Raw genomic sequence first — 22337 nt, 5'->3', positions numbered from 1 at the left:
TAAATAAATTAATTGTCATCGATTTCGCTTAACAGGTCTGATAGTAGGATTCAGATCAATATAATTCATTAATCATGTGGATTATTTTTATGACTACTTTGGTTTTTGAATCACTTTCATTTTAGAAATGAAGACAATTATACTGCAATAAAAAACAAGGTGACCAGCAGGTGGCGCAAATAGACCAGATAAGTATAATACCGTCTCTAGGACAGGTTCACAATGTTTTAAAACACAATAATCAGCATAAAGTAGTGTAGAGAATCAGTTTTGTACGTAGCCTATATACCATGCCAATCTCCAATGCCAATGATTAGTACTGAAATAAAGATGGTAAACAACAGCAACCGTTACAGCTTCGCAAATAAGCAAACAAACTTTTGAGATATTTGGGGTGGGTATAATGTTAATCAGCCCTCTGGATAAGAGAACGAATCCAAATACCAGAAATTCATTTTAATTATTTTATTAAAGACCAGAAATTATACAGCAAATAATTACAGATTTTCAAATGAACCAAATCATCAGGAGTTGGTGAGGCCAAAATAACAAAACAAAATATATCAGAAAGAATTCAAATAACAAAAGAAATATGACATTAAACACAATTATCTCAAATCTCATCCTGACTAATAACAACAGAAGAAAAGTTAGAAAGGGTGAAAACCAGATAGATATGACACACCACATGTGGTTAGCCATTTCACACACTAATGTTAATGTATTTACAAAGACACGACAGAATTAAATAGTTAAACCACATGTTGTCTGGAGGAAAAGCCTGATTCTCTGCTGTTTTACATCTGCTGCTTCATTCAACAGTGAACAACACTCGTGCTAATAAGGAGAATATTCAGAGATCTGCAGAGAGAGAGAAAGAAACGGACAGCATAACAGCATTAAACACTCTGACAAAATAAAACCCCATCATCAATATCTTTAGAAGTTATCCATAATAAACAATCACAAACTCAAACTCTTTATTAGAAAAAGAGAGCATTCACGCTCAGAGATCATTCACAAAGCTAAGCTTTAATTAAAAATTAACATAATTGTGACTCTGGTCATTTTTGATAGAGATGCTAATCCAAGCAATCTATGCTAAGCTAAGCTAAAGTGCTCCCGCCAGACCCAGAGATCATCTGAATTGATTCAAAAATGCAAAGACTCCACTGGTAAACTCTGGGAGAGCTGTATAATGTACTTATTATATTTAAAAATTTATCAGGGATATCCCAACACCAGCATCATATGAACACACTGCAGTTTTTCCAGACTTCATTCAACCACTGACCAATCTAAGCAACATCAATACACTCACTGGACACTTTATTAGGTACACCTGTTCAACTGCTCCTTAACTCAAATTTCTAATCAGCCAATCACATGGCAGAAACTCAATGCATTTAGGCATGTAGACATGGTCAAGACGATCTGCTGCAGGTCAAAGCGAGCATCAGAATGGGGAGGAAAGGGGATTTAAGTGACTTTGAATGTGGCATGGTTGCTGGTGCCAGACGGGCTGCTCTGAGTATTTCAGAAACGGCTGATCTACTGGGATTTTCACATACAACCATCACTAGGGTTTACAGAGAATGATCTGACAAAGAGGAAATATCCAGTGAGAGGCAGTTCTGTGGGCGCAAATATCTTGTTGATGCCAGAGGTCAGAGGAGAATGGCCAGACTGGTTCCAGCTGATAGAAAGGCAACAGTAACTCAAATAAGCACTCGTTATAACCGAGGTCTGCAGAAGAGCATCTCTGAACACACAACACGTCCAACCTTGAGGCGGATGGCCTACAGCAGCAGAAGACCACACCGGGTGCCACTCCTGTCAGCTAACAACAGGAAACTGAGGCTACAATTCACACAGGCTCACCAAAACTGGACAATAGAAGATTGGAGAAACGTTGCCTGGTCTGATGAGTCTCCATTCCTGCTGCCACATTCAGATGGTCGGGTCAGAATTTGTCGTCAACAACATGAAAGCATGGATCCATCCTGCCTTCTATCAACGGTTCAGGCTGCTGGTGGTGGTGTAATGGTGTGGGGGTTATTTTCTTGGCACACTTTGGGTCCATTAGAACCAATTGAGCAACATGTCAACGCCACAGCCTACCCGAGTATTGTTGCTGACCATGTCCATCCCTTTAAGACCACAGTGTACCCATCTTCTGATGGCTACTTCCAGCAGGATAACGCACCATGTGATAGAGCGCCAATCATCTCAGACTGGTTTCTTGAACATGACAATGAGTTCACTGTACTCAAATGGCCTCCACAGTCACCAGACCCCAATCCAACAGAGCACCTTTGGGATGTGGAGGAATGGGAGATTGGCATCACGGATGTGCAGCCGACAAATCTGCAGCAACAGTATGATGCTATCATGTCAATATGGAGAAAAATCTCTGAGGAATATTTCCAGTACCTTGTTGAATCTATTCCACGGAGGATTAAGGCAGTTCAGAAGACAAAAGGGGGTCCAACCCAGTACCTAATAAAGTGGCCAGTTATTGTAGATTACAACAGTACAGAAAACTACACCAGCAGCTGCATTAGCACTCATATTGTCTTAGAGAATAAACAAACAGATAATTTTATCAGAGTCAACAACAATATAAAATAACTAGAAATATATTTATTAACATCTAAACCTAGGACAACAACTAAATTCATGTTCAAACTAATGAATTATTAAGTGACCACAAATTGACATTTCTATAATGATAACCAAATTAGCGTCCACACAATAGATTATGTTAAATACACTGGTGTCCAAAGTACAATAATTATAATGGTATTATTTTCATATGCAGGGTCAGTCAACAGCGAATCAAGATTTACATCTGTAACAATGAGGTCTAGACTGGTTCATCATTGTAATTAAAGGTGGAAAATAACTAATAATTAGGCAGCATCCACACTAATGGTAGAAAACTAAATATAACTTACCATTATATTTCCATACACAGGGTCAGTGAAATCTACATCAGAGTCTCTACATGTGTCATGATGAGGTTTAAAAGTCTCCATCTTTAGTATGAAAGAAAAACACAAATAACTAAGAACTGTTTTAGTGCACATCAGTGGTTTAAAAATGTTAAAACATAACTTACATTTATATTTGCATACTCAGAGTCAGTCGAATTATCACAGTAATAATTGCTTATGTCCTGATGAGGTCTGGACTGATTCATCTTCAGCAATAAAGAAAAATAAATTGTACACAAAATAAACCAATGATTATGAACATTTCAGAATTACATAGATATTATCGTTTATGACTAACCTTCACTGATCAATAAACTACTAATTACAGATGTTCTCACCTGAGACTCCTCTGTATTATGTCTCTTCTTTATCCTGCTCATCCTTTAAAAACAGTCAATGTTAAATACCAGTATAGAGTATGTTGTTATTCTTGTATTATTTCCAAAAAATTAATAAATAAATCTTACTACAAAATCATTATTTATGGTAGTTTTTATGACAACTAGACTACAGTTAAATGCTGAACACATCTTACCAAATCAGCAACATCATAATGACAACTGCAGCTCCGCAACCCACTCCAATAGATGTGTATAATATCAGCGGACGTCCTACAGCAGACGAAAGAGTAAAACATCAGAAAATGTTCACTTTAGGAGGAGTAAGTAAGTGAGCTGCTTTACCTTTAACAGTGACAGTGACGGCGTCTGATCTCTGAGCTCCATGTGGATTGTGAGCCTCACAGTAGAAGCGTCCACTCTGTACTGCACTGAAACTCTGTCCAGATCCAACAGCTGAGCTTTGATTCTCCTTAAACCAGCTGAAGTTCAGAGCAGGAGGGTTTGAGTAACTGATGCACATCAGACTCACTGAATCTCCCTCCATTATTACAGCAGATCCATTTATAGACACAGAGACGTTCCTGGGAGGGTCTGAAATTGAAAAAGAAATTTACATTTATAGATACTGCAAATAATGCAAACAATAAAATACATAATTATAAACAATGTAGACAGGCTTTTATACTCACACTGGACATCTAAAGTCACAGGATCAGAGTATTTCCCTCCATGTATATTTCTGGCTCTACACTTGTATTCTCCACTGTCATCAGAGCTGATCTTTGAGATGTTGAAGATTCTTCCAGATCCTACAAATGTTTCTCCTTTAAACCAGCTGAAGTTCAGCGCAGGAGGGTTTGAGTCACTGCTGCAGCTTAGAGTCACTGAATCTCCCTCCATTATTAAAGTAGAACCACTGATGGACACTGAGACATTACTGGGAGGGTCTGAAAATGACAAAACGCACACACACACACACACACAAAAAAAACCACATATACACACACACACACATATACACACACACATATATATATATATATATATATATATATATATATATATATATATATATATATATATATATATATATATATATATACACACACACACACACACACACATATACATACACATATATATATATATATACATACACATATATATATATATATATATATATATATATATATATATATATATATATATATATATATATATATATATATATATATATATATATATATATATATATATATATATATATATATATATATATATATATATATACACATACACATACATACATACATACATACATACATAGCAAATAATGCAATAAAAAAACAGAATTATAAACAATGAATTACATAGATGCTCATAAACTCACACTGGACATTTATAGTTACAGGATCAGAGTATTTCTCTCCATGTTCATTTCTGGCTCTACACTTGTATTCTCCATTGTCATCAGAGCTGATCTTGGAGATGTTGAAGATTCTTCCAGATCCTACAAACATTTCTCCTTTATACCAGCTGAAGTTCAGTGCAGGAGGGTTTGAGTCACTGCTGCAGCTCAGAGTCACTGAATCTCCAGACATTATTACAGCAGATCCACTGATGGACACTGAGACGTTCTTTGGAGGATCTAAGACAGAAGCATGTTGATATAGTTAGCAATAAATATGGCATTACAGACAACATTTCAATGATTGACATGCTCCTGGGGGTCTAAAATAGACCAAATGTACCAATAATTATAGATGTTATAAAATGATTGAAAAAAACAAAAGGTTGCAGGAAAAAAAAAGTGTACAGATGATCAAACTCACACTGGACATCTAAAGTCACAGGATCAGAGTATGTATCTCCACGTTCACTGATGGCTCTACATTTGTATTCTCCACTGTCATCAGAGCTGATCTTGGAGATGTGGAAGTTTTTTCCATGTTCAATATTATTTTTTCCTTTCAACCAGTAGATTTCTGCAGGAGGGTTTGAGTCACTGCTGCAGCTCAGAGTCACTGAGTCTTCCTCCATTATTACAGCAGATCCACTGATGGACACAGAGACATTCCTGGGTGGATCTAAAATGTACAAAACCAAATATTTCAATGAGTTCATCAAACAGAATCTAATGAACTAAACACTAATGATCAATGAATCTGTACTCACACTTGACATTGAGAGAGACCTCAGGTGATGTGAGAGTGTGTCCATCTACAGCACATCTATATCTGCCTGCATCTTCTCTTCTGACTGACTTGAGGATGAGTTTGTTTCCAATAGTTCCTTCAGTCCATGTCTGTGAGTTTCTGTACCAGATGAATGTTGGTGTATCAGTCAGATTACAGCTGCTTTTACATGTCAGACGGACTGAATCTCCCTCTGTCACTCTCTCAGGAGACTCCAGCTGAAGATCTGAACACAACACACACATTATATCTAGTGCTGCTCTCATACACTGATTATTATTCTACATGATGACCACAAAAGGAGAGAAACATCCGGAAAGTCACCTGTGACAGAGAGACTCACTCCTGGTTTACCAGTCCATTTTCCTTCTGTTTTATCAGTAGTGATTCTGAAATAATACTCATGTTCATCTTTCTTTGTCACATGACTCAGTCTGACGGTGCAGTTCTGTTGTTTATCTCCCAGATACTGAACCCTCTGACTGTATTCAGGGTCCTCAGATAGATCTGCAAGCTCGTCTCCATGTTTTACAAGGTCTTTGTTCCAGAACACTCTCCTGATCTGATGTCCAGTAGGGTATGTATAAGTGCAGCTCATTATCACTGATGAGTCTTTTAGTGCACAGATGTGTAAGGGGTTGTAATTCACAGCCCAATCAGCACCAGAAACCACTGAAACACAGAATTCATACAGTGATGAAACTGGCATCAGCTTAAATGCAGCACACAATATCTCTTTGAACTTTTGCAGTGACTCACTGTGAACAGCAAACAGGAAGATCAGAGGAAGAGGAGCCATTCTGATCAACATCACCATAGCAACACCTACAACACACACATTGTTTTGTTTTTGAGCTGTCATTAATCAGATTTAAAAACAAATAGTTTGAATATTATTTTAAACTGTTATTATTTATAATTGTATAAGGCAGCATAAAAATGCAAATATCACTATTAGGTTCCTGTCAGTCCCGGTGCTGCTGTTTGTTGAGGTTTGGCTACACTCACTGTGACTATTTTAGAAACACTATGTGGCTGTAGATCAAGCTTTCATCTTTGACTTCCTGTTCAGTACAGAAAACAGAGGCTGATAGAGAATAATTGCCATATATCATTCTTTGTCTTATACACACGATAAAACACTCAGACACAAAACCACTAAATAAAAGTAGCAGAAAACACTACGCCACCCAACCCACTCTGAGCTGATATTGAACCGGCATCCTTCCGCATGGGAGCCGGTTGCCCTACCAAGGAGGCTAAAGACCATGACCTCTACCAACCATGTTGCTAGAGCACCTTTAGAGGTCAGAGGAGTGAGGTTTACCTGCACAGCACTTCACTAGCTGGCCTCCGTTGCATATATTCATAAACAAAGATTGGCATGGTTTACAACGTCTAACACTGGTGAATCTGGTTGACCTACACTTCAGTAGTTTTGGGACATCAGCAATTACATGCAGATAAACTATAATGGCACCCCAATCTTAATCTGCAGGATTTAATATGGAGTCTGACACCCATCTATAACAGCTTCAGGACCTCTGAGTAGGCTTTTCAGAAAGTTTAAGAGTTTTTGATTGTTCTTCGACAAGCACATTTGTCAGATCTGTCAGTCTCAAAGTCATCTCAAAGGTGTTTAATCGGGTTGAGTTCAGGACTCTGTGTAGGCTCCTCCGTGCCAAATTCCTCATCCATGTATTTATGGAGATGGCTTTGTGTGCAGTCACGTTGAACAGGAATCCCCAATCTGTCCCCTCCAAGTTAGCACTATGAAATTGTCCAAAATAGCTTGGTATGCTGAAGTATTGAGAGTTTCTTTTACTGAAACTAATGGACTGAGCCCAACCCTAACAAACAGCCCACACCACAATCCCCCTATTAAACCTTTGGGCCGGGACACACCAAGCCAATGCCAAACAACTAGCACCAATGAAACCCAACTGTGTTGTCACCTCATGTTCGATAATGTCTAGATCAAAAAGCTGCACGTGAACACAGGAAAAGGACAAAAGCAGATTGAAACGAGAGCCACATTCTGCACCTGTGCAAGAGGATGTGTCTACAACAGGCAGCATCTCTTTTCTCATTCTGCAAACTTCCTATGCACACAGACAAAGCAGCGTTCAGTATGATTATCAGAGTAAATGTCTCTCACCATGGAGGGAATCACTCATGGAAATATATCTGATAGTCTAATTATCCATATCATTTGCAAACATTTGAGAAATGTAGTGAAATTACAGCCGGCCTCTTTGTAATCCTTCTTGGCTTGAATTGTTTACTTGCTACTTCACTTCACTACGTCACACTCGTGCTCTGATACATTGCTGGAAAAACGATTAGAGCAATCTCTTCAGCTGATGGTCCGATGTTGATTCAACAAGCTGAATCTTGCCAATGAGCTCTGATATTATCCTGACAAGAACCAAAGTATGGAAAACACCAATCCAACTAGCCTGACCAACAAAGCCCAACGGCCGACCATCAGGGCTTGGTGTGTCCTGGCACAATGCAGTCAGGCAAGAACTTTCTGGTCACTCCAGCAAACATGTCTCAACTGCGTTAGTGGTTACTTGCTTTACCTCACTGCATACCACACTTTGTATTGCACTTGGTGATGCAAGGCTTGATGCATCTGCTCGGCCATACAAGCATATATCTGAAGCTCTCCACACTATTCTTGAGCTATTCTGAAGGCCACAAGTTTGTAGGTCTGTAACTTCATCTCTTATCAATGGACAAAGCGAGTTTTAACCACAACTGCATTTATTCACTGTATTGAAGCTTTACATAACCATCATGTAGACTTCAATCCTTTACTTGCAGGAACGATGACACTGACAAGCTGATTTGTCAATGATAAAAACATGAAGTATGTCCAGTTTCAGCTTCAACCTTTATAATTATCAGTTATTTTACTGCACTTGGCTTTAAAAATCACTGTTCACAACTATCAATACTAATATTAAGGATATTTACCGATGCTTGCCTGCCGTCAGATTTTTGCGCAAACGAACACTTTCCTACCATTAAAAATAGAGGTAGAGCTGTGCAACATACAACAGTTTCAGCAAACATCCCAGCAAATTGAACACTATACCATACGAAAAAGCTTAAAATACTCCCTTACCTGTTCCACCAACATTCGTGAGCAGAGACCACACTAGAAATTACCAGAAAGAAGCAGCGTTGGGGTCTTTATGTAGCCAACACCTTTTATTTCAGCAGGAGGAAATGAAACTTCACAGGCTACAGCTGAAGATTCTTAACAAGCCAACACAACATTATCAAACTTCAGGTGAGAGACATTTTAAATCTGTCTGTAGAGATTATCACTGGGTGTATTTTACTTGATAATAATAGACAACAGAAAGCAGTTGCTTGATTGAGCATTTGACAAGCATTGCCAATTTGCTCTTGGTTAGGCTAGTCAGTTAAATAAACTGGAACTTAAAAACAGCGATGGAGTGATTAAACGGAGTGAGTTGCATCCATGAAATAGTTATCATCATATTTAAGCTACTTTATTCTTACAGAGGCCCTTGTTTGTCTCTGCACAGTAGAAAAGGTAAATATAGATATCGTTCACGTTTCCTCAACAATGGCTGGAGGAGGTGAGAAAGCTATTGTCAAGCTATAGAGATATCTGTCTGATCATAGTTTTACCCAAGATGTTTTAAAGTTATCGCATTGGTTCTGCACTCCGTATGGCTCTTGGTTTGAGATTCACACTGAAGGGAAGAGTCTGAATACCTTAGAATAAGTTATCAGAGGGAGAATTTGATCACAGTAGCCAGGAATCAGCTGTCAATGAACATGCTAAATTAATAAACAAGGGCCACAGATTTTAGACTAGGATTATAGTAATTAGGATTCACCAAATGTGTCACAGATGACCAAATCATTGCTGAAACCACACAGCGTGAGCCGGGATCAAGGGTCGGGACACACCAAACTGACCGTCGGCTGTTGGGCTTTGTTGGTCAGGCTAGTTGGTTTGAGCTTTTCCACAAGATGGCTCTTAGTCAGCTTTGGAGTCAGTTTTGGTGTGTTCATGCACAGCTTTTTGGTCCAGACATGATCCAATATGAGACGACAACACAGTTGGGTTTCATCGATGCAAGTTGTGTGGCATTGGCTTGGTGTTCTAGCTCTAAGTCAACTTAGGTCCTGAAGGTCCGGTGTCCTGCAGAGCTTAATTCCAACCCTAATCAAACACACTAGGACAGTGGCCCTCCAGGACTGAAGTTGCCCATTCCTGATCTGGGTTATTCAAGTCAAAACTTCTGGATTATAAATCAGATGAAACATATACTGTGTAAATCAATGGCCTCAATCTCAGTTCTCAGTTGCAGTTTAGCTCCAACCTGCTTCAACTCACACCAGCTTATAAGTTTCTAGTAATACTGACTGAACACCTTGAATAGTTGGATCAGGTGTGTTTGGTTTGGAGCAAAACAGTGCAGAGCTGCGGCCCTCCAGGAATTGAGATTGAGACCTATGGTGTAAATCAGGGTTGATCAACCCTGTTCCTGGAGATCTACCTTCCTGCAGAGTTCAGCTCCAACCCTGATCAAACACACCTAAACCAATTAATTTGCACTTTAACAGCACTTGAAAACTACAGGCAGGTGTGTTTGATGGTTGCAACTGAAATCTGCAGGAAGGTAGATCTCTAGAACAGGGTTGGTGACCTGTGGTGTAAATGATCCTAGGGGAACACCTCTCGCTGAGGACATCTGCTGGTGAAACGGGGGTAAAAACTAATAAACATTCTAATGAAAGTGAAAGGCTGAAAAAATGAAAATCATCAAAGGCAATTGTTTGCATTGCAAAAAAAAAAGAAGGATTTTTTTCACCAAAAGGATCATTTAGTTTTCCAAGAGGCACAGAAGTGCTGACAAACATTAGGCCTATAGGCTTGACTTCTGTGAATTTCAGAGGTTTTACAGTGTGGTCAGACATTAAGGAAGCTCTAACCTCCAGATTGGTCAATCTGAAAGTCTCAGGTTTGAGTTTTGGTCACCTGGTTAAAGAAGAGATAAAAGAAGATCTGTGAGGTGGGAAACGGGTCAGGTTAGAGAAAGGTTTAGTAGTATGGCTAGGTTTAAGGGTGAGGTAAGGGACCGCAATGTAAGGGACCAAAAAAATTGCAAAAAATTTACCAAAAAGATTATTTGGATTTAGAAAAGGCACATAAGTGCTGATAAAGATCAGGCCTATACACTGAAAAAAAAATATTAAAAGATGATTCCTTGGATTTACTCAATTTTTTTTACATTAAGTGGCTGTAAACAATTTATTTGTGTTGAATTTAAACAAACAAATTAAGTTGAATATTGCTCAATTTAATTTGTTTGTTTAAATTCAACACAAATAAATTGTTTGCAACAGTTTTGCATGCAACACTTTTTTTCAGTATAGGTTTGACATTTATGTATTTCAGTGGTTTAACAGTGTGGTCAGACATTGGGGTGTTCTAACCTGCTGATTGGTCAGGTCAGCCTGAAGGTCTCAGATTTGGGTTTTGTTCAACCGATCAAAGAAGAGATAAAATAAAATAAGATAAAATAAGATCTCAGGCGTTTTATTTTTCTGGTTTTGCTGAATTCTTCTCTCTCTCTCTATCCCAGGCAACATTTATAACAATTATAATGTACTTACTGTGTTCATTATGTATTGCAGAACACTTGTGGTGCTGTTGAAGTGGGATAAGGATCAGGTTTATGGGTGGGTTAAGGTGTAATTGATTGATCAGTGTAATTAATTAGGAAGTTAATCACAGATTTAATTATACGCAGGATTTTATCAATCATAAGTGCAATATAAAACATGTATTTACACAATAAGTACATTGTAAGAAAAGGATTAATTTCAGTGTAAGTACATAATAGAGTGAATCTGATGTTCTCTCATATTTTAAAGAATATGACAAAAAGACATGTCAACAAATGTTTTCAAGTTACTCCAACTTATTCTAATAAGTTCATCGGTTAAGTTTAACTTACTATCTTAGTAGGTTTGACTGATGTATTTATGGTGCAGATCAGTGATTTTAGGTTTACAGAGAAAAACGTGTTTTTTATTACACTGATTTACACATCACACAGCCAGTGCACACATAATAATACATTCATTTCATTAACCAAAGCTATGAAAAACATTGGTGAAGAGATATGCTTCACCTGAGCATGTCTATAAGAGAAATAAGACAAGAGAAACACATTTATCAGAAGATATTTTGTGTACTGTTGGCGAAATGTCTTCTAAAGGTCATTTAGACTCTGTAGACTGATGAAGATCTACTGCTGATCTCCCATTTGCTGACAGATTCTCATATTCAGAAGAGCTCGTCTGGTGAACAGCAGGGCTGGGATGGACAGTCTATGAGGAAAACATTATTTATTACCTGACTCTTGGATGAACAAACTCTTTTACATGTGTAGTGTTTAATTCTTCACTTACAGTGAGTGTGTTGTACACGTCAGGTGATCTGGACTGGAGGTCAAGACCTGCATATGTGTTTACACTGACACCATCATTCTACAGGGAAACAGAGAGAGTAAATGAAGGAAAATAAAGGCTCATTTTATTACTTTACTGATTTTATTATGCTGTTCTTTAATCATTTCACCTCATAATCGTTTACTGCAGATCTTCGGTTCATCCTTTTGAGTCGACTGTCAGAAAAGCAAACAATAGTCAATATTAAATATGTAATTCTGCATTAGTGTGACAGTCAGTTGTGTTCAGGGGTGGACTGGGAAAACATTTTCCACCGGGCCAATGTTACAGGTAGTCAGGCCACAACTAATGCGGGAGGGGGGGTTAGTGAAAAGGCAGGCCAGAGTCACGGTGGCAGGCAAGATTGACCGACAGGCCACCGGGAAATGTCTCGGTGCTCCCTATGGCCAGTCCGCCCCTGGTTGTGTTTATGCCCCTTATTTTACTTGCATTATAAGGAGTAGTATGCTGATGATGAACAATCCTCCACATGCCACCACGATCACAATCCTTGTTCTCCCAGAGCCTTGATGAACAGAAAGATCATCAACTGAAAGAAGCAGATCAGGATTAACTCTCCAGACTGATGAAGCTACAGGAGTGTGATGATAAACGCTTCAGCAACCAATTGTAGGAGTTATTGAACCTTTAATAACTCACCCCAAATGTAACTTTTAGGATGTTTAGGGGTAAAAACTAATGTTACTGCAGAAGTCCATCTACTAGCCTAATGACAAAACTAACAGCATGAAGGTTAAATGCATGTAAGCCTTTTCTAGTGCTTCTATTGTGTCTATGTGTTATTTATTAGAATTTATTTACATTTGTTTTTTACCTCCAAATTTAATCTGACTCAGATTTAAGTGATCCTAAAATTTTCTTATTTCTAATTTGTTTTGATCTATATTTGATCTATATCCTTACTCTTCAGATAGACGTTCGTAAGGGATCAAACGCCACTCAGAGTTTCGCGCCCCTGGGTTTGCATGTCTTCCCACAAACAGTATGTCAACACTCTGAAGTTAGTCAGAGGATTTAGGGTTAGCTAATACTTTAATAGTCTTGTTGCAAACTACTCACTAATCTTAAAAGGTAGTAGATTTAGATGATTAATTAGATCAATTAGATGATTAAAGATCTCCATGCTGTCATGCCACACTGCTCCGTACAGTCAAATGTGTCTTAGGGCCCTATCATACACCCGGCGCAATTGTTGTTTGCTAGTTTCAGCTTGGCGCAAGAATCGTTTTGACGTTTTGCGCCACGCTGTTTAAATAGCAAATGCATTTACGCTCATGTGTGGCCCATAGGCGTTCTGATCTAAAAAAGGAGGCGTGTTGAGGCGCATTGCTGCCGTGTTGCTATTTTGAGAAACTTTAATAGACTGTTCTATAGACCAGAACAAAGCCGGTCTATTGTCCAGCGCAGAGCGCGTTAGTTGTGCGCCTCGCTTACACATTACTTAATACAAACAGGATGTACAGCAATACACAAATATCTTTACATATGAAAAAGAATTAAAATATTAAGGATATATGTAGGATATAAATATAAAGGATTAAAATATTACAAAACATTATTTCCTAGCCTACATAAATATAAAAACCATACTTTCAGGCCTTCTTCATCTCGGGGGGGCTTTTTCAGTTTATTCATAACAATTTGCTTGGGTATAATGTTATTATTATTAGCAGTATTATTCATTATATGCATATTTATATTCGTTTTATTAAATACAAGCTTAGATTTGCCCACCTGTCAGGTTTTAGACCATATGGGGCATTTAGCATGTGTGTTTTGACCACATTTTGTTATTATTGTTCATTTATTTGTTTGCTGGAAATTAGAACTGAATTCAGAAATAGTTTTGAAACAATCTTTGCGCTTAACAAACGGAATTAATTATTTATAGGCTAATTGATATCTGTGCATACAAGTTTCCCTATTCACGAAAGCAAACAATGAGGAGGCTCATCTCTCATTCTCGCGCTGCAGATGCTCTATTTAATGCTCTAGTGAAGGGTTCAGTTTTTACACTTACAAAGTCCACCATGTAAATAGCAAATACGCTATGGCGCGATATTCTCAAAACACACCCAGAACTCATTCAGAACACAAGCCTGTTAGACCATGCACCACGGCGCAAAGTGGATTTTCCCGTCCTTAAATTAGCAAAAGTGGATTCTGACACGCCCTTAATGCATTTGCGCCCTGCGCTTTAGACTTTGCGCATGGATCGTCAAAATAGAGCCCTTAGAATCAAATCTAATCATGTCGAATCATAAAGGTAGCACAGACTTCACTTAATCTACTGGATATAAAAAGATTTCAGGAGAATTCAGAATGAATCAAAACATAACACTTTATTTATCAGGTAAAAGGATATTATGCTAATTAAATATTAAAACAATTAGAAAGCCAATTCAGAGATGATACTGTAAAAATACAACATCCATAACTCAAAGATAAATCAAAGAGTTAGAGATGCAGACCAGACCAGAGAAGTACGTTGCAGCATAGAAATCTCAGAGACTCACGTGCTGCAACGGGGTGTCTTGGCTACAAGATCCCAATGCTATGCTTGCACATTTCCTATAAATAATCAACTCAGAGCAAAGAACCATAAATTAAAGATAATAAAAGCTTCACCGACACCTCTGTCTGGTCATATGTTAACCTAAAAACTGATCACCACCTGATGTATAAAGTTTATAATTGACAGACACTCTCACACTTCAGCAGGACAGACTTTACCCAAACTCAGACAATAGTTATTATAATACAAGTGACTACTGCAACATTGAGACTGTTTACCAATCGCACGGAGACATTTAAAATGATACCAAACGCGACTAGATTCACAAGATACACCATACGATGAAGATTAGGTGTGGAATGTCAGTGACCTGAGCTCTGAGTGAAGAAGTGAAGGAGGTGGTAGAGAGGGGGGATCATGATAGATAACTGAGGCAGTTGAAGAACTTGCTCAGACTAGAAAGTTTACTGTTTTGTTGCATGGCAATTCTTGTGGCCGTGTCTCATGAAATCCGTAACAGTTCTCAGGGTTTGATTTTATAGAGAGATATAGGCATCCTTACATTATGTGCTAACCTGACAGCACAAATGAATAAGTGGATGATCAAATGAATGAATGAATGTGAAGATGGACGAGCAATAATGATTTTTCAGGTACCTGAGTTAACGGTGGAAGTGGAGATCTGTTTTGGTTTCTTTTGAGCTGAAAAATAAAGTCACACTATTCAGATTAAATGAGTACATTCATAAACTAAATACTAACTACAGCTTGAAAAAATAGAGTTTAGACTTTATTTCAAATGTATAATGTAATTATATAAATACAACTGTTAAGCTAAGCAAATATACAACTTAATACAAAACTATTTTTACTCAAGCATGTCTGTAAGCATATGCTTATTTAATCCTCCTCCACTCATCAATGATAAACAACAGTGCATACCAAAAATAATAACAACAATACACATGACAGTGATGCAGAAAGGTATTATAATATTAGAAATCAGATACCTTTTACCACATTTAGCTGGACTAATCTAGTGTCTTCAAATACAGGAGCACATCCATACAATCCAGCATCGTTCATCTGCAGATCTCTGATGGTCACGGTAAATAATCTCGCTTTAGGATCATCCATTAGTGTGAATCTGCCATTGGACATTGCCATTTCTCCATCAGCCTGCAGTTTACGATTATTAGTTTTGTAAGGTTGTTTGTAGATGTATTTTTCAAACTCTTCCTTTCCTCTTGCATAAGGACAGTTAATAACAACTTCTCCTCCTTCTGTTCCTGTCACTGTAACATCAGCACACACTGAAGCTCTCGCTGAAGCACACAAACACAACACAACACTGCTTTACTCAAACACACTCACTAAATACCCTATACTGTACAATAATAAAGCCTTCACAGAGATCTTTGAGCACTTACCCATTAGCAGAAACACACAAACCCTCAGCGCTAACTTCATTTCTTCAGTAAATAAGCCTGAAACTCTGAGCACTTCCTCAAAATCACTGTCTCAAACTCTAATAATACGACAATTCTGCTTAAGTTGCTCCTCTATAAGTGCAGATGTAAATACTAAAGATATATACGTTTCTGGTCTTGTATGTGAATTAAGCATTAGAGCTGACGGTCTGGTCTGTGTGTTGGCAGACGTGGCGTTGTATGTGAAAAGCAGTTCTGACGAGGAAAAACCCACTTCCTCTTTTTTCCTTCTTGATTTATCATGAACACATGTTAACAACACGCAGGCCTCGATCACTTACGGTAAAATGTCAAATATATTAATAAATCATTAATTTTCCTTCGGCTTATTCCTATATTTATTGGGGTATGTTTTAAGCAGCAAATGCCCTTCTAGCTGCAATCCAGTACTAGGAAACACCCATACACACTCATACACTATGGTCAATTTAGTTCATCAATTCCCCTATAGCGCTTGTGTTTGGACTTTGGGGGAGGAAACCCACGCCAACACAGGGAGAACATGCAAACTCCACACAGAAATGCCAACTAGCCAATCTGGGACTCGAACCAGAGACCTTCTTTGCAGTGCTAATCATTGAGCCTCACAATGAACCAATCCTTTCTATATGTTGACAGATATTTCAGGTAATTTTCATATTTATCCCGTCATGCCACAGAAATGATTGGTTTTTTATAGTGATGGTAAAATGGCTGACGTAATCAATAAGAAATGCTAAATCAGGTTATCTGTGGAAGTCAACGGGGAAGATACTGTCATTGACAAACTTGAACAGCATTTGAACACTGAATTGAATGTTGAACTATATCAGCCCTGAGAAGAGGGGCATTGTGGGAAATGTAGTGTTTATGTGGTGAAGCATTTAACTACATCCAATAGTTGTAGTTTTACTTCCTGTTTTGCAGTAGCTCTTAGTAATCGATGTCTCGTATATGTTTTAAGATTTTAGTATAATCTACAGGCTTTGAAAAATGGTAAGATTTTGAGATGGAGGTTTGAGTTTGACTGGCACCAGTCTAAAGATGAAACTACTGAGCAATGAATAACACACCTTAAGAACCACAAATATTTGCTTCACTTGCAAATCCAGAGTAACATTTCATTGTTATGCTAATAACATTGTAGATAACGTTCGGTTTCCTACAGATAATTTAGCTTCATCAGCCACAGGGATTGATTTAAACTTGTTTGTATGTGTTTTTAATCTCAAGAAAGGGTTACCATTAACTTGAATTATACGAATCGGTAAGAACCACGGATTCAGCTAAAGTCTGCTTTAATGTTTTACTGACAATAAAAAAATTCCCTGCATTTTCAACGGCCTGAGGGAGAGTAAATGAACTGTGAATACCCTTTAACTCCTGGTTGACTTGAAGTTGTTCCAATAACTACACTTTCAGACCACAAGAGGTCGTCCAGATTGCAAATCAGTTGGGCTTTGGCACCGTACCCCACGCTGCACCTTCAGCAAACCTCCTAATACCTGCAGCACAAGGACTTTTATTAACATTTGAGCGTCAAAAGTGCTGTCACTGCATCCTAAACGACCAAAAATAATACAAAACAATATAACTAAAGCAATCTTCACTGCTCCTAACTGAACAGTCGCATCAACGATGATGCAAGCTTGCTTTCAGGGCTTAATTTGTGCCTGAACATGCCGGATCCAGATCCAGCACCTCTGAAATCTGATCCGGCACCTGATTTTACCAATCCTCCTCCTCAACCACCCCCCTCCCCCATCCGCTGTTCACTTTCACTTTTTTTTCTGCGACTCCCCAACCCTCTTCATTTCCGTCAGCGACAACCCCCCGCTCTTCACTTTTGTCTGCAATACCCCTCCGCCATCCAACGCCCCACTCCTCCTTTCCACTTCAGTGCGCGACACCTCTACATCCTCGGTTAACATGCCAGATCAGTTACCCCGATCTGTTCTGGGAGCTCGCAATTTACAAATAAAGCACTGCTTGCTTTGGCTCAGAAGGTAAAACTGCAGTGTATGTGCATGCAGACGGGGAGAGGATTTATATGCAGTATATACACCCCCTAGTTTTTTGTGATTCCGCGATCACTGAATCCAACGCAAAATTCCCTGCAAAATTCTCAATTAAATGCAAAATAATAACAAAAAATGTAAATTATCTCATAAAACATCAAATTCTAAACCAGAAAATTTAAATATAATTTATTTCAGTTAGCAACTAATTGTTTTACACAACTTAGAGGTCGCGTACGCAGCATACGTGATGCATTTGAGTGTTTCTTGAAAAATGACGTCTCACCTGTGCCCTTACAATCATTACATCGCATGGAATCGATGTAATGATGTAAATCGATGATGTAAATCGATAAATGATTTCGTTTAGCTCTTTCTCTGCAGTTAACGAGAGAAAATGCTTCACTGTCATTGACGAGTTTACAGCAATACATGTTTTAGGTGTATTACGGTAGGGGAAGACCTAGCGCATGTCCTACGTGTGACATGATGTCAGATGTTAAGGAGAGTGAAATCTGAGAGAAAGTAAGATCGTGGATAAAAATAAGAGTAATACATCCTTCCTTTGGCTTAATCCCTATCGTTTCAGATCTCGTCTTGACAAGAGAGCAAAATAAAAGTTTTTTTTGTGTGTGTGTGTGTGTGTGTATAAATGAAGCATTGAAACATTTTTACAACACAGCATTGTAAGCATTTCTCATTGGCTAATAAAAACTCTAGCACTCTTCACACCCACATGAACACTTGAGCCACATACAGGAAACACTTCATACAGCAAACATCTCTCACAAGGTCTCACATGATCACCAATCACAAAATGCTACTAGTGCAGAGCTGGATAAATGTAAATAATTGAACACAAAAGCGTATCAATGCCCACATCTGCTGTTTGAGACATCTCAATTAAATACAACAGTAAAAAAATAAGCTACTTCGATCTCATCTGATCAAACACAACAGGAAACATCTGTAATATTCATCAGCATTATTTATTAAATAGTTAATAATGAACAAAATGCACACTTGAGATATTATAATTATTAATCATGCTATTAATATTAAAGATCGTAGCATAAGCATCTCTAAAGGTGGACAGTTTATTTTCATTGTTTAATAACTTTAGTCAGATATGTTCTCTGCAGGGTTGACGAAACCAGCTGGTAGATGAGGTGTCATGAATAGGCCGGAAATTAAAATAGATGCCGACCGCTAAAGTCAAACTCTGCTTTCATTTTGCTCATTTGCAGTGTCGGTGAATAAGGTAAGCGCATCGTTTACTAACCGCTCCATAGATTAATTTAGTTCTGGTTCCTAGATAATGTTTAAGAGCTGTTGTCAGGTATTGCACGACATGCTAACATGCTTTTAACGAACTGCACCCTTTATTAGAGAAAACGTTTGTATTTTTGAAAGTTATTCAAAACAGAGTAGTTGAAAATCTGCATGAGTAGTGCAAAAATAGTAGTTAAAAGTTAGTTGAATGTTTGGAACCACTTGAGGAAGAGTAAATGAATACATTTTTGGGTGAACAATCCATTTAACGCTAAACCACAGGGTTTCTTTAGGTTCCTTAGCACATTCTCTGGTGTTGTGTGTGTGTGAGTTGATGAAACTACTCTGCTTTTACATGTATGTTATACTCTCTTCTTAAATATTACTTGAATATTTGCCAATAAAGTCTTATTAAAGTCCTATCATACGCCCGGCACAACAAGGCGACAGAAGCAGCGCAGGTGATTTTTTGCTATTTTCAGATCGGCGCAGCTGTCATTTTCACGTTTTGCACCACATTGTTTAAATAGCACATTCATTTGTGCTACATTGTGAATTCATGTGCGTGCTGGTCTGAAAAGGAGGTGTGTTAAGGTGCATTGTTGGCATGTTGCTATTTTGAGACAACAGAAATAAACTACACCACTGACCAACAAAAAGCTGCTCTAAAGTCAATGGTGCAGAGTTTTATTAGTGTTTAAAAGTGTGTTAGTGTTATGCACCTATGTTACAAACCCCTGATGTTAGTCTAGGGGATGGTGGGGTTTGACATTTAGGTGTAATTCAAATATATTTATACAACCAGTGAGTAAGTGCAAAAGACAACCAAAATAATACCAAAATTGTGACTTTATTTATATTCCCCAAAAGTGAACAGAAACAACAAATAAATCCAGAATAAAGAAAATAAAGTAAGGCAAAAATATACTATTTACAATATTTACAACACTGAGAAAAATATAAAGACGGGGAAAAACAGGAGAGCTGGCAGAAGGGACGTGGGCGGCGCTAAAGGAACGAAAAGTCTAACTAAATCTAACTTCCCAGAAGCAAAAACAAAATAACTAACACGCGAAGAGTCTTCCGAGTCCTGACTGTCTACTCTATCTATCTATCCATAAAGTACAAGGGGTGGTGCTCGCCCCTAACCTAATGTACTATACAGAAGAGTAGTCCTAAGTGTTGCAAAGTGTATGTCACGTGACCTTCTTACCTGTCCGCTTCGTCCAAGCCTCGTAAACAACGTAAACGGAGAAATGGAGTGATATACGAATAACGGACGGATAACGTGCACACATTAATGGGCAACAACAAAATACACAGTTAGACGGGTTCTTTCATAACGAAAGGCAATAAACAAACAGGCGGAACATGAAAACAAGAAAAGGAAGGGAAAAGAGGGGCTGGTGAGTGGTCTGGCGCGCGCTTTTATGATGGGTGGACTTTGCTTATTGGATGTGACGTAACAGGGGAGAAATGACTGACAGCTGAATAGACCAATGAACAGAACCTGTGAATAATGAAAGCAGATATGGGAGAGCAGAGCGAGAGAGAGAAAACACAAACAGAGCACAAATAACACAAATATGTAACACTCCCACCCATAAGAACAAACATATAATATTGTTCGTTTAAAAAGAAAATTTGTGAAATAAACTAAAAAAAAACCTCGCAAAACAAACCATGTGGTTCAATTACCAGCAACTACACACACCTGGAAAGAGCATCGGCCACTATATTGTCGGTGCCCTTCTTGTGACAGATTTCCAGGTTGTAATTCTGTACAATTAAAGCCCAGCGCATGAGGCACTGATTTTGATTGTACATACGGGAGAGAAAAACTAACGGATTGTGATTGGTGTAAACAATGATTGGAAAAGAACTGGAAGCATGGTAAACTTCAAAGTATTGTAATGCCAATAGTAAGGCAAGTGCTTCTTTTTCTATAGTGGAGTAATTAATTTGGTGTCTGTTGAATTTCCTGGAAAAATAACAGACCGGGTGCTCGATGCCATCACGGTCCTGCAAAACACATTGCTTAATACACACAGGATGTACAGCAATACACAGACATCCAACCCAGGCTCATTCTGAAAACGTAGTCCCCTGGATGTTTCTAGAGACTGCAAATTACGTAGCTAGAGTTACACATGGCTGCATTTCATTTTTTTTTTTTTTTTTAAGCGAACGCTGCGGGGCGGTTTGAAGCTGTTCCTTTTGGCGCTCACCGGCTGACCGCTTACCTCCATGTGAAGGGCTTTCCCACTGCAACCAGTTTGTTTGGTTAGCTCCTCGTGTACGTCGGCGGACTTAAGACGCAGAGAGGAGTTGACCACGATGACGACGACAGGGTTCGAGTCCGGGGAAGAGCGGTTCCAGAAATCAGGTAAGACTAAAACAGAATCCAAAAAATAAAATGAACGAGTGAACAACAGGGTGAGAGTGTGCTAAAATCTGAAAACGTGGTCAAAATCAGACGAGGCCTTGTCCTTTTCTGGACAGCTTTTGTAAACCGTTGGGTTTAGGGGATGTAAGTGGGCGGGCGGGTCAATTGGTAAAATTGTTTGGGTTTAGGGAAGGAGGAGGGTGGGTCTGTTGATTGGTCGTTCACCCAGTCGATCATTCAGTCAGTCGACAGCAGCCTCTGGTGGGTTTACTCGAGAACAGCGCGGGCACGAACGGCACTCACAAGAGACTTTTGAGACGCGAAAAGCGCACACAGCTGCCGCTCGCGGATTCGCGAAAACAAAAACTGCAAAAATACATACCTCCCGGAACGCATTTTGTGGTCTCCGGAAACATCCACAGGACTACGTTTTCAGAATGAGCCTGGGTTGCGAACATCTTTACATATGAAAAAAAATAAGTTTAAAATGTTAAAAATGTTTTTTTAATAACACAAAAATAAGTTAACATGAATAATAGTAAAAAAAAAAAAAAAAAAACTTTAGAATAGTGAATACTGCAATAAGCCACTGTTGTGTTGTAGGTGTCACTATGTAG

General features: G+C 38.4%; 2 protein-coding genes and 2 long non-coding RNA genes across 4 annotated transcripts; all 4 read right to left on the bottom strand.

Annotated features, from left to right (window-relative positions):
- Window positions 1-678: 678 nt before the first annotated feature.
- LOC130222811 (uncharacterized) lies at window positions 679-3378 on the bottom strand. Its single transcript, XR_008836533.1, has 4 exons — window positions 3335-3378; window positions 3122-3202; window positions 2958-3038; window positions 679-861 (listed from the first exon to the last, which is right to left on the bottom strand). It is a non-coding gene; the product is annotated as an uncharacterized LOC130222811 (long non-coding RNA).
- Window positions 3379-3527: 149 nt separating this feature from the next.
- On the bottom strand, window positions 3528-8700 carry LOC130216389 (B-cell receptor CD22-like). Its single transcript, XM_056448614.1, has 9 exons — window positions 8666-8700; window positions 6292-6357; window positions 5857-6204; window positions 5513-5758; window positions 5170-5424; window positions 4728-4985; window positions 4027-4284; window positions 3680-3928; window positions 3528-3607 (listed from the first exon to the last, which is right to left on the bottom strand). The coding sequence occupies exons 2-9, from the start codon at window positions 6347-6349 to the stop codon at window positions 3528-3530; spliced, it is 1752 nt and encodes a 583-aa protein (XP_056304589.1). The 5' UTR covers window positions 6350-6357; window positions 8666-8700.
- Window positions 8701-11506: 2806 nt separating this feature from the next.
- Window positions 11507-12216, bottom strand: LOC130222818 (uncharacterized). The gene is made up of 3 exons (XR_008836534.1): window positions 12170-12216; window positions 12001-12078; window positions 11507-11919 (listed from the first exon to the last, which is right to left on the bottom strand). It is a non-coding gene; the product is annotated as an uncharacterized LOC130222818 (long non-coding RNA).
- A 260-nt stretch (window positions 12217-12476) lies between these two features.
- LOC130215465 (CMRF35-like molecule 5) lies at window positions 12477-16218 on the bottom strand. The gene is made up of 4 exons (XM_056447612.1): window positions 16006-16218; window positions 15586-15900; window positions 15233-15277; window positions 12477-12589 (listed from the first exon to the last, which is right to left on the bottom strand). The coding sequence occupies exons 1-4, from the start codon at window positions 16043-16045 to the stop codon at window positions 12477-12479; spliced, it is 513 nt and encodes a 170-aa protein (XP_056303587.1). The 5' UTR covers window positions 16046-16218.
- Window positions 16219-22337: the final 6119 nt, after the last annotated feature.

Source organism: Danio aesculapii, chromosome 1 (genome assembly GCF_903798145.1).
Source record: "Danio aesculapii chromosome 1, fDanAes4.1, whole genome shotgun sequence".
NCBI classification, from domain to species: Eukaryota; Metazoa; Chordata; class Actinopteri; order Cypriniformes; family Danionidae; genus Danio; species Danio aesculapii.
Note: the sequence above shows the minus strand (reverse complement) of the source record. Positions and strands in the feature narration are given on the sequence as shown.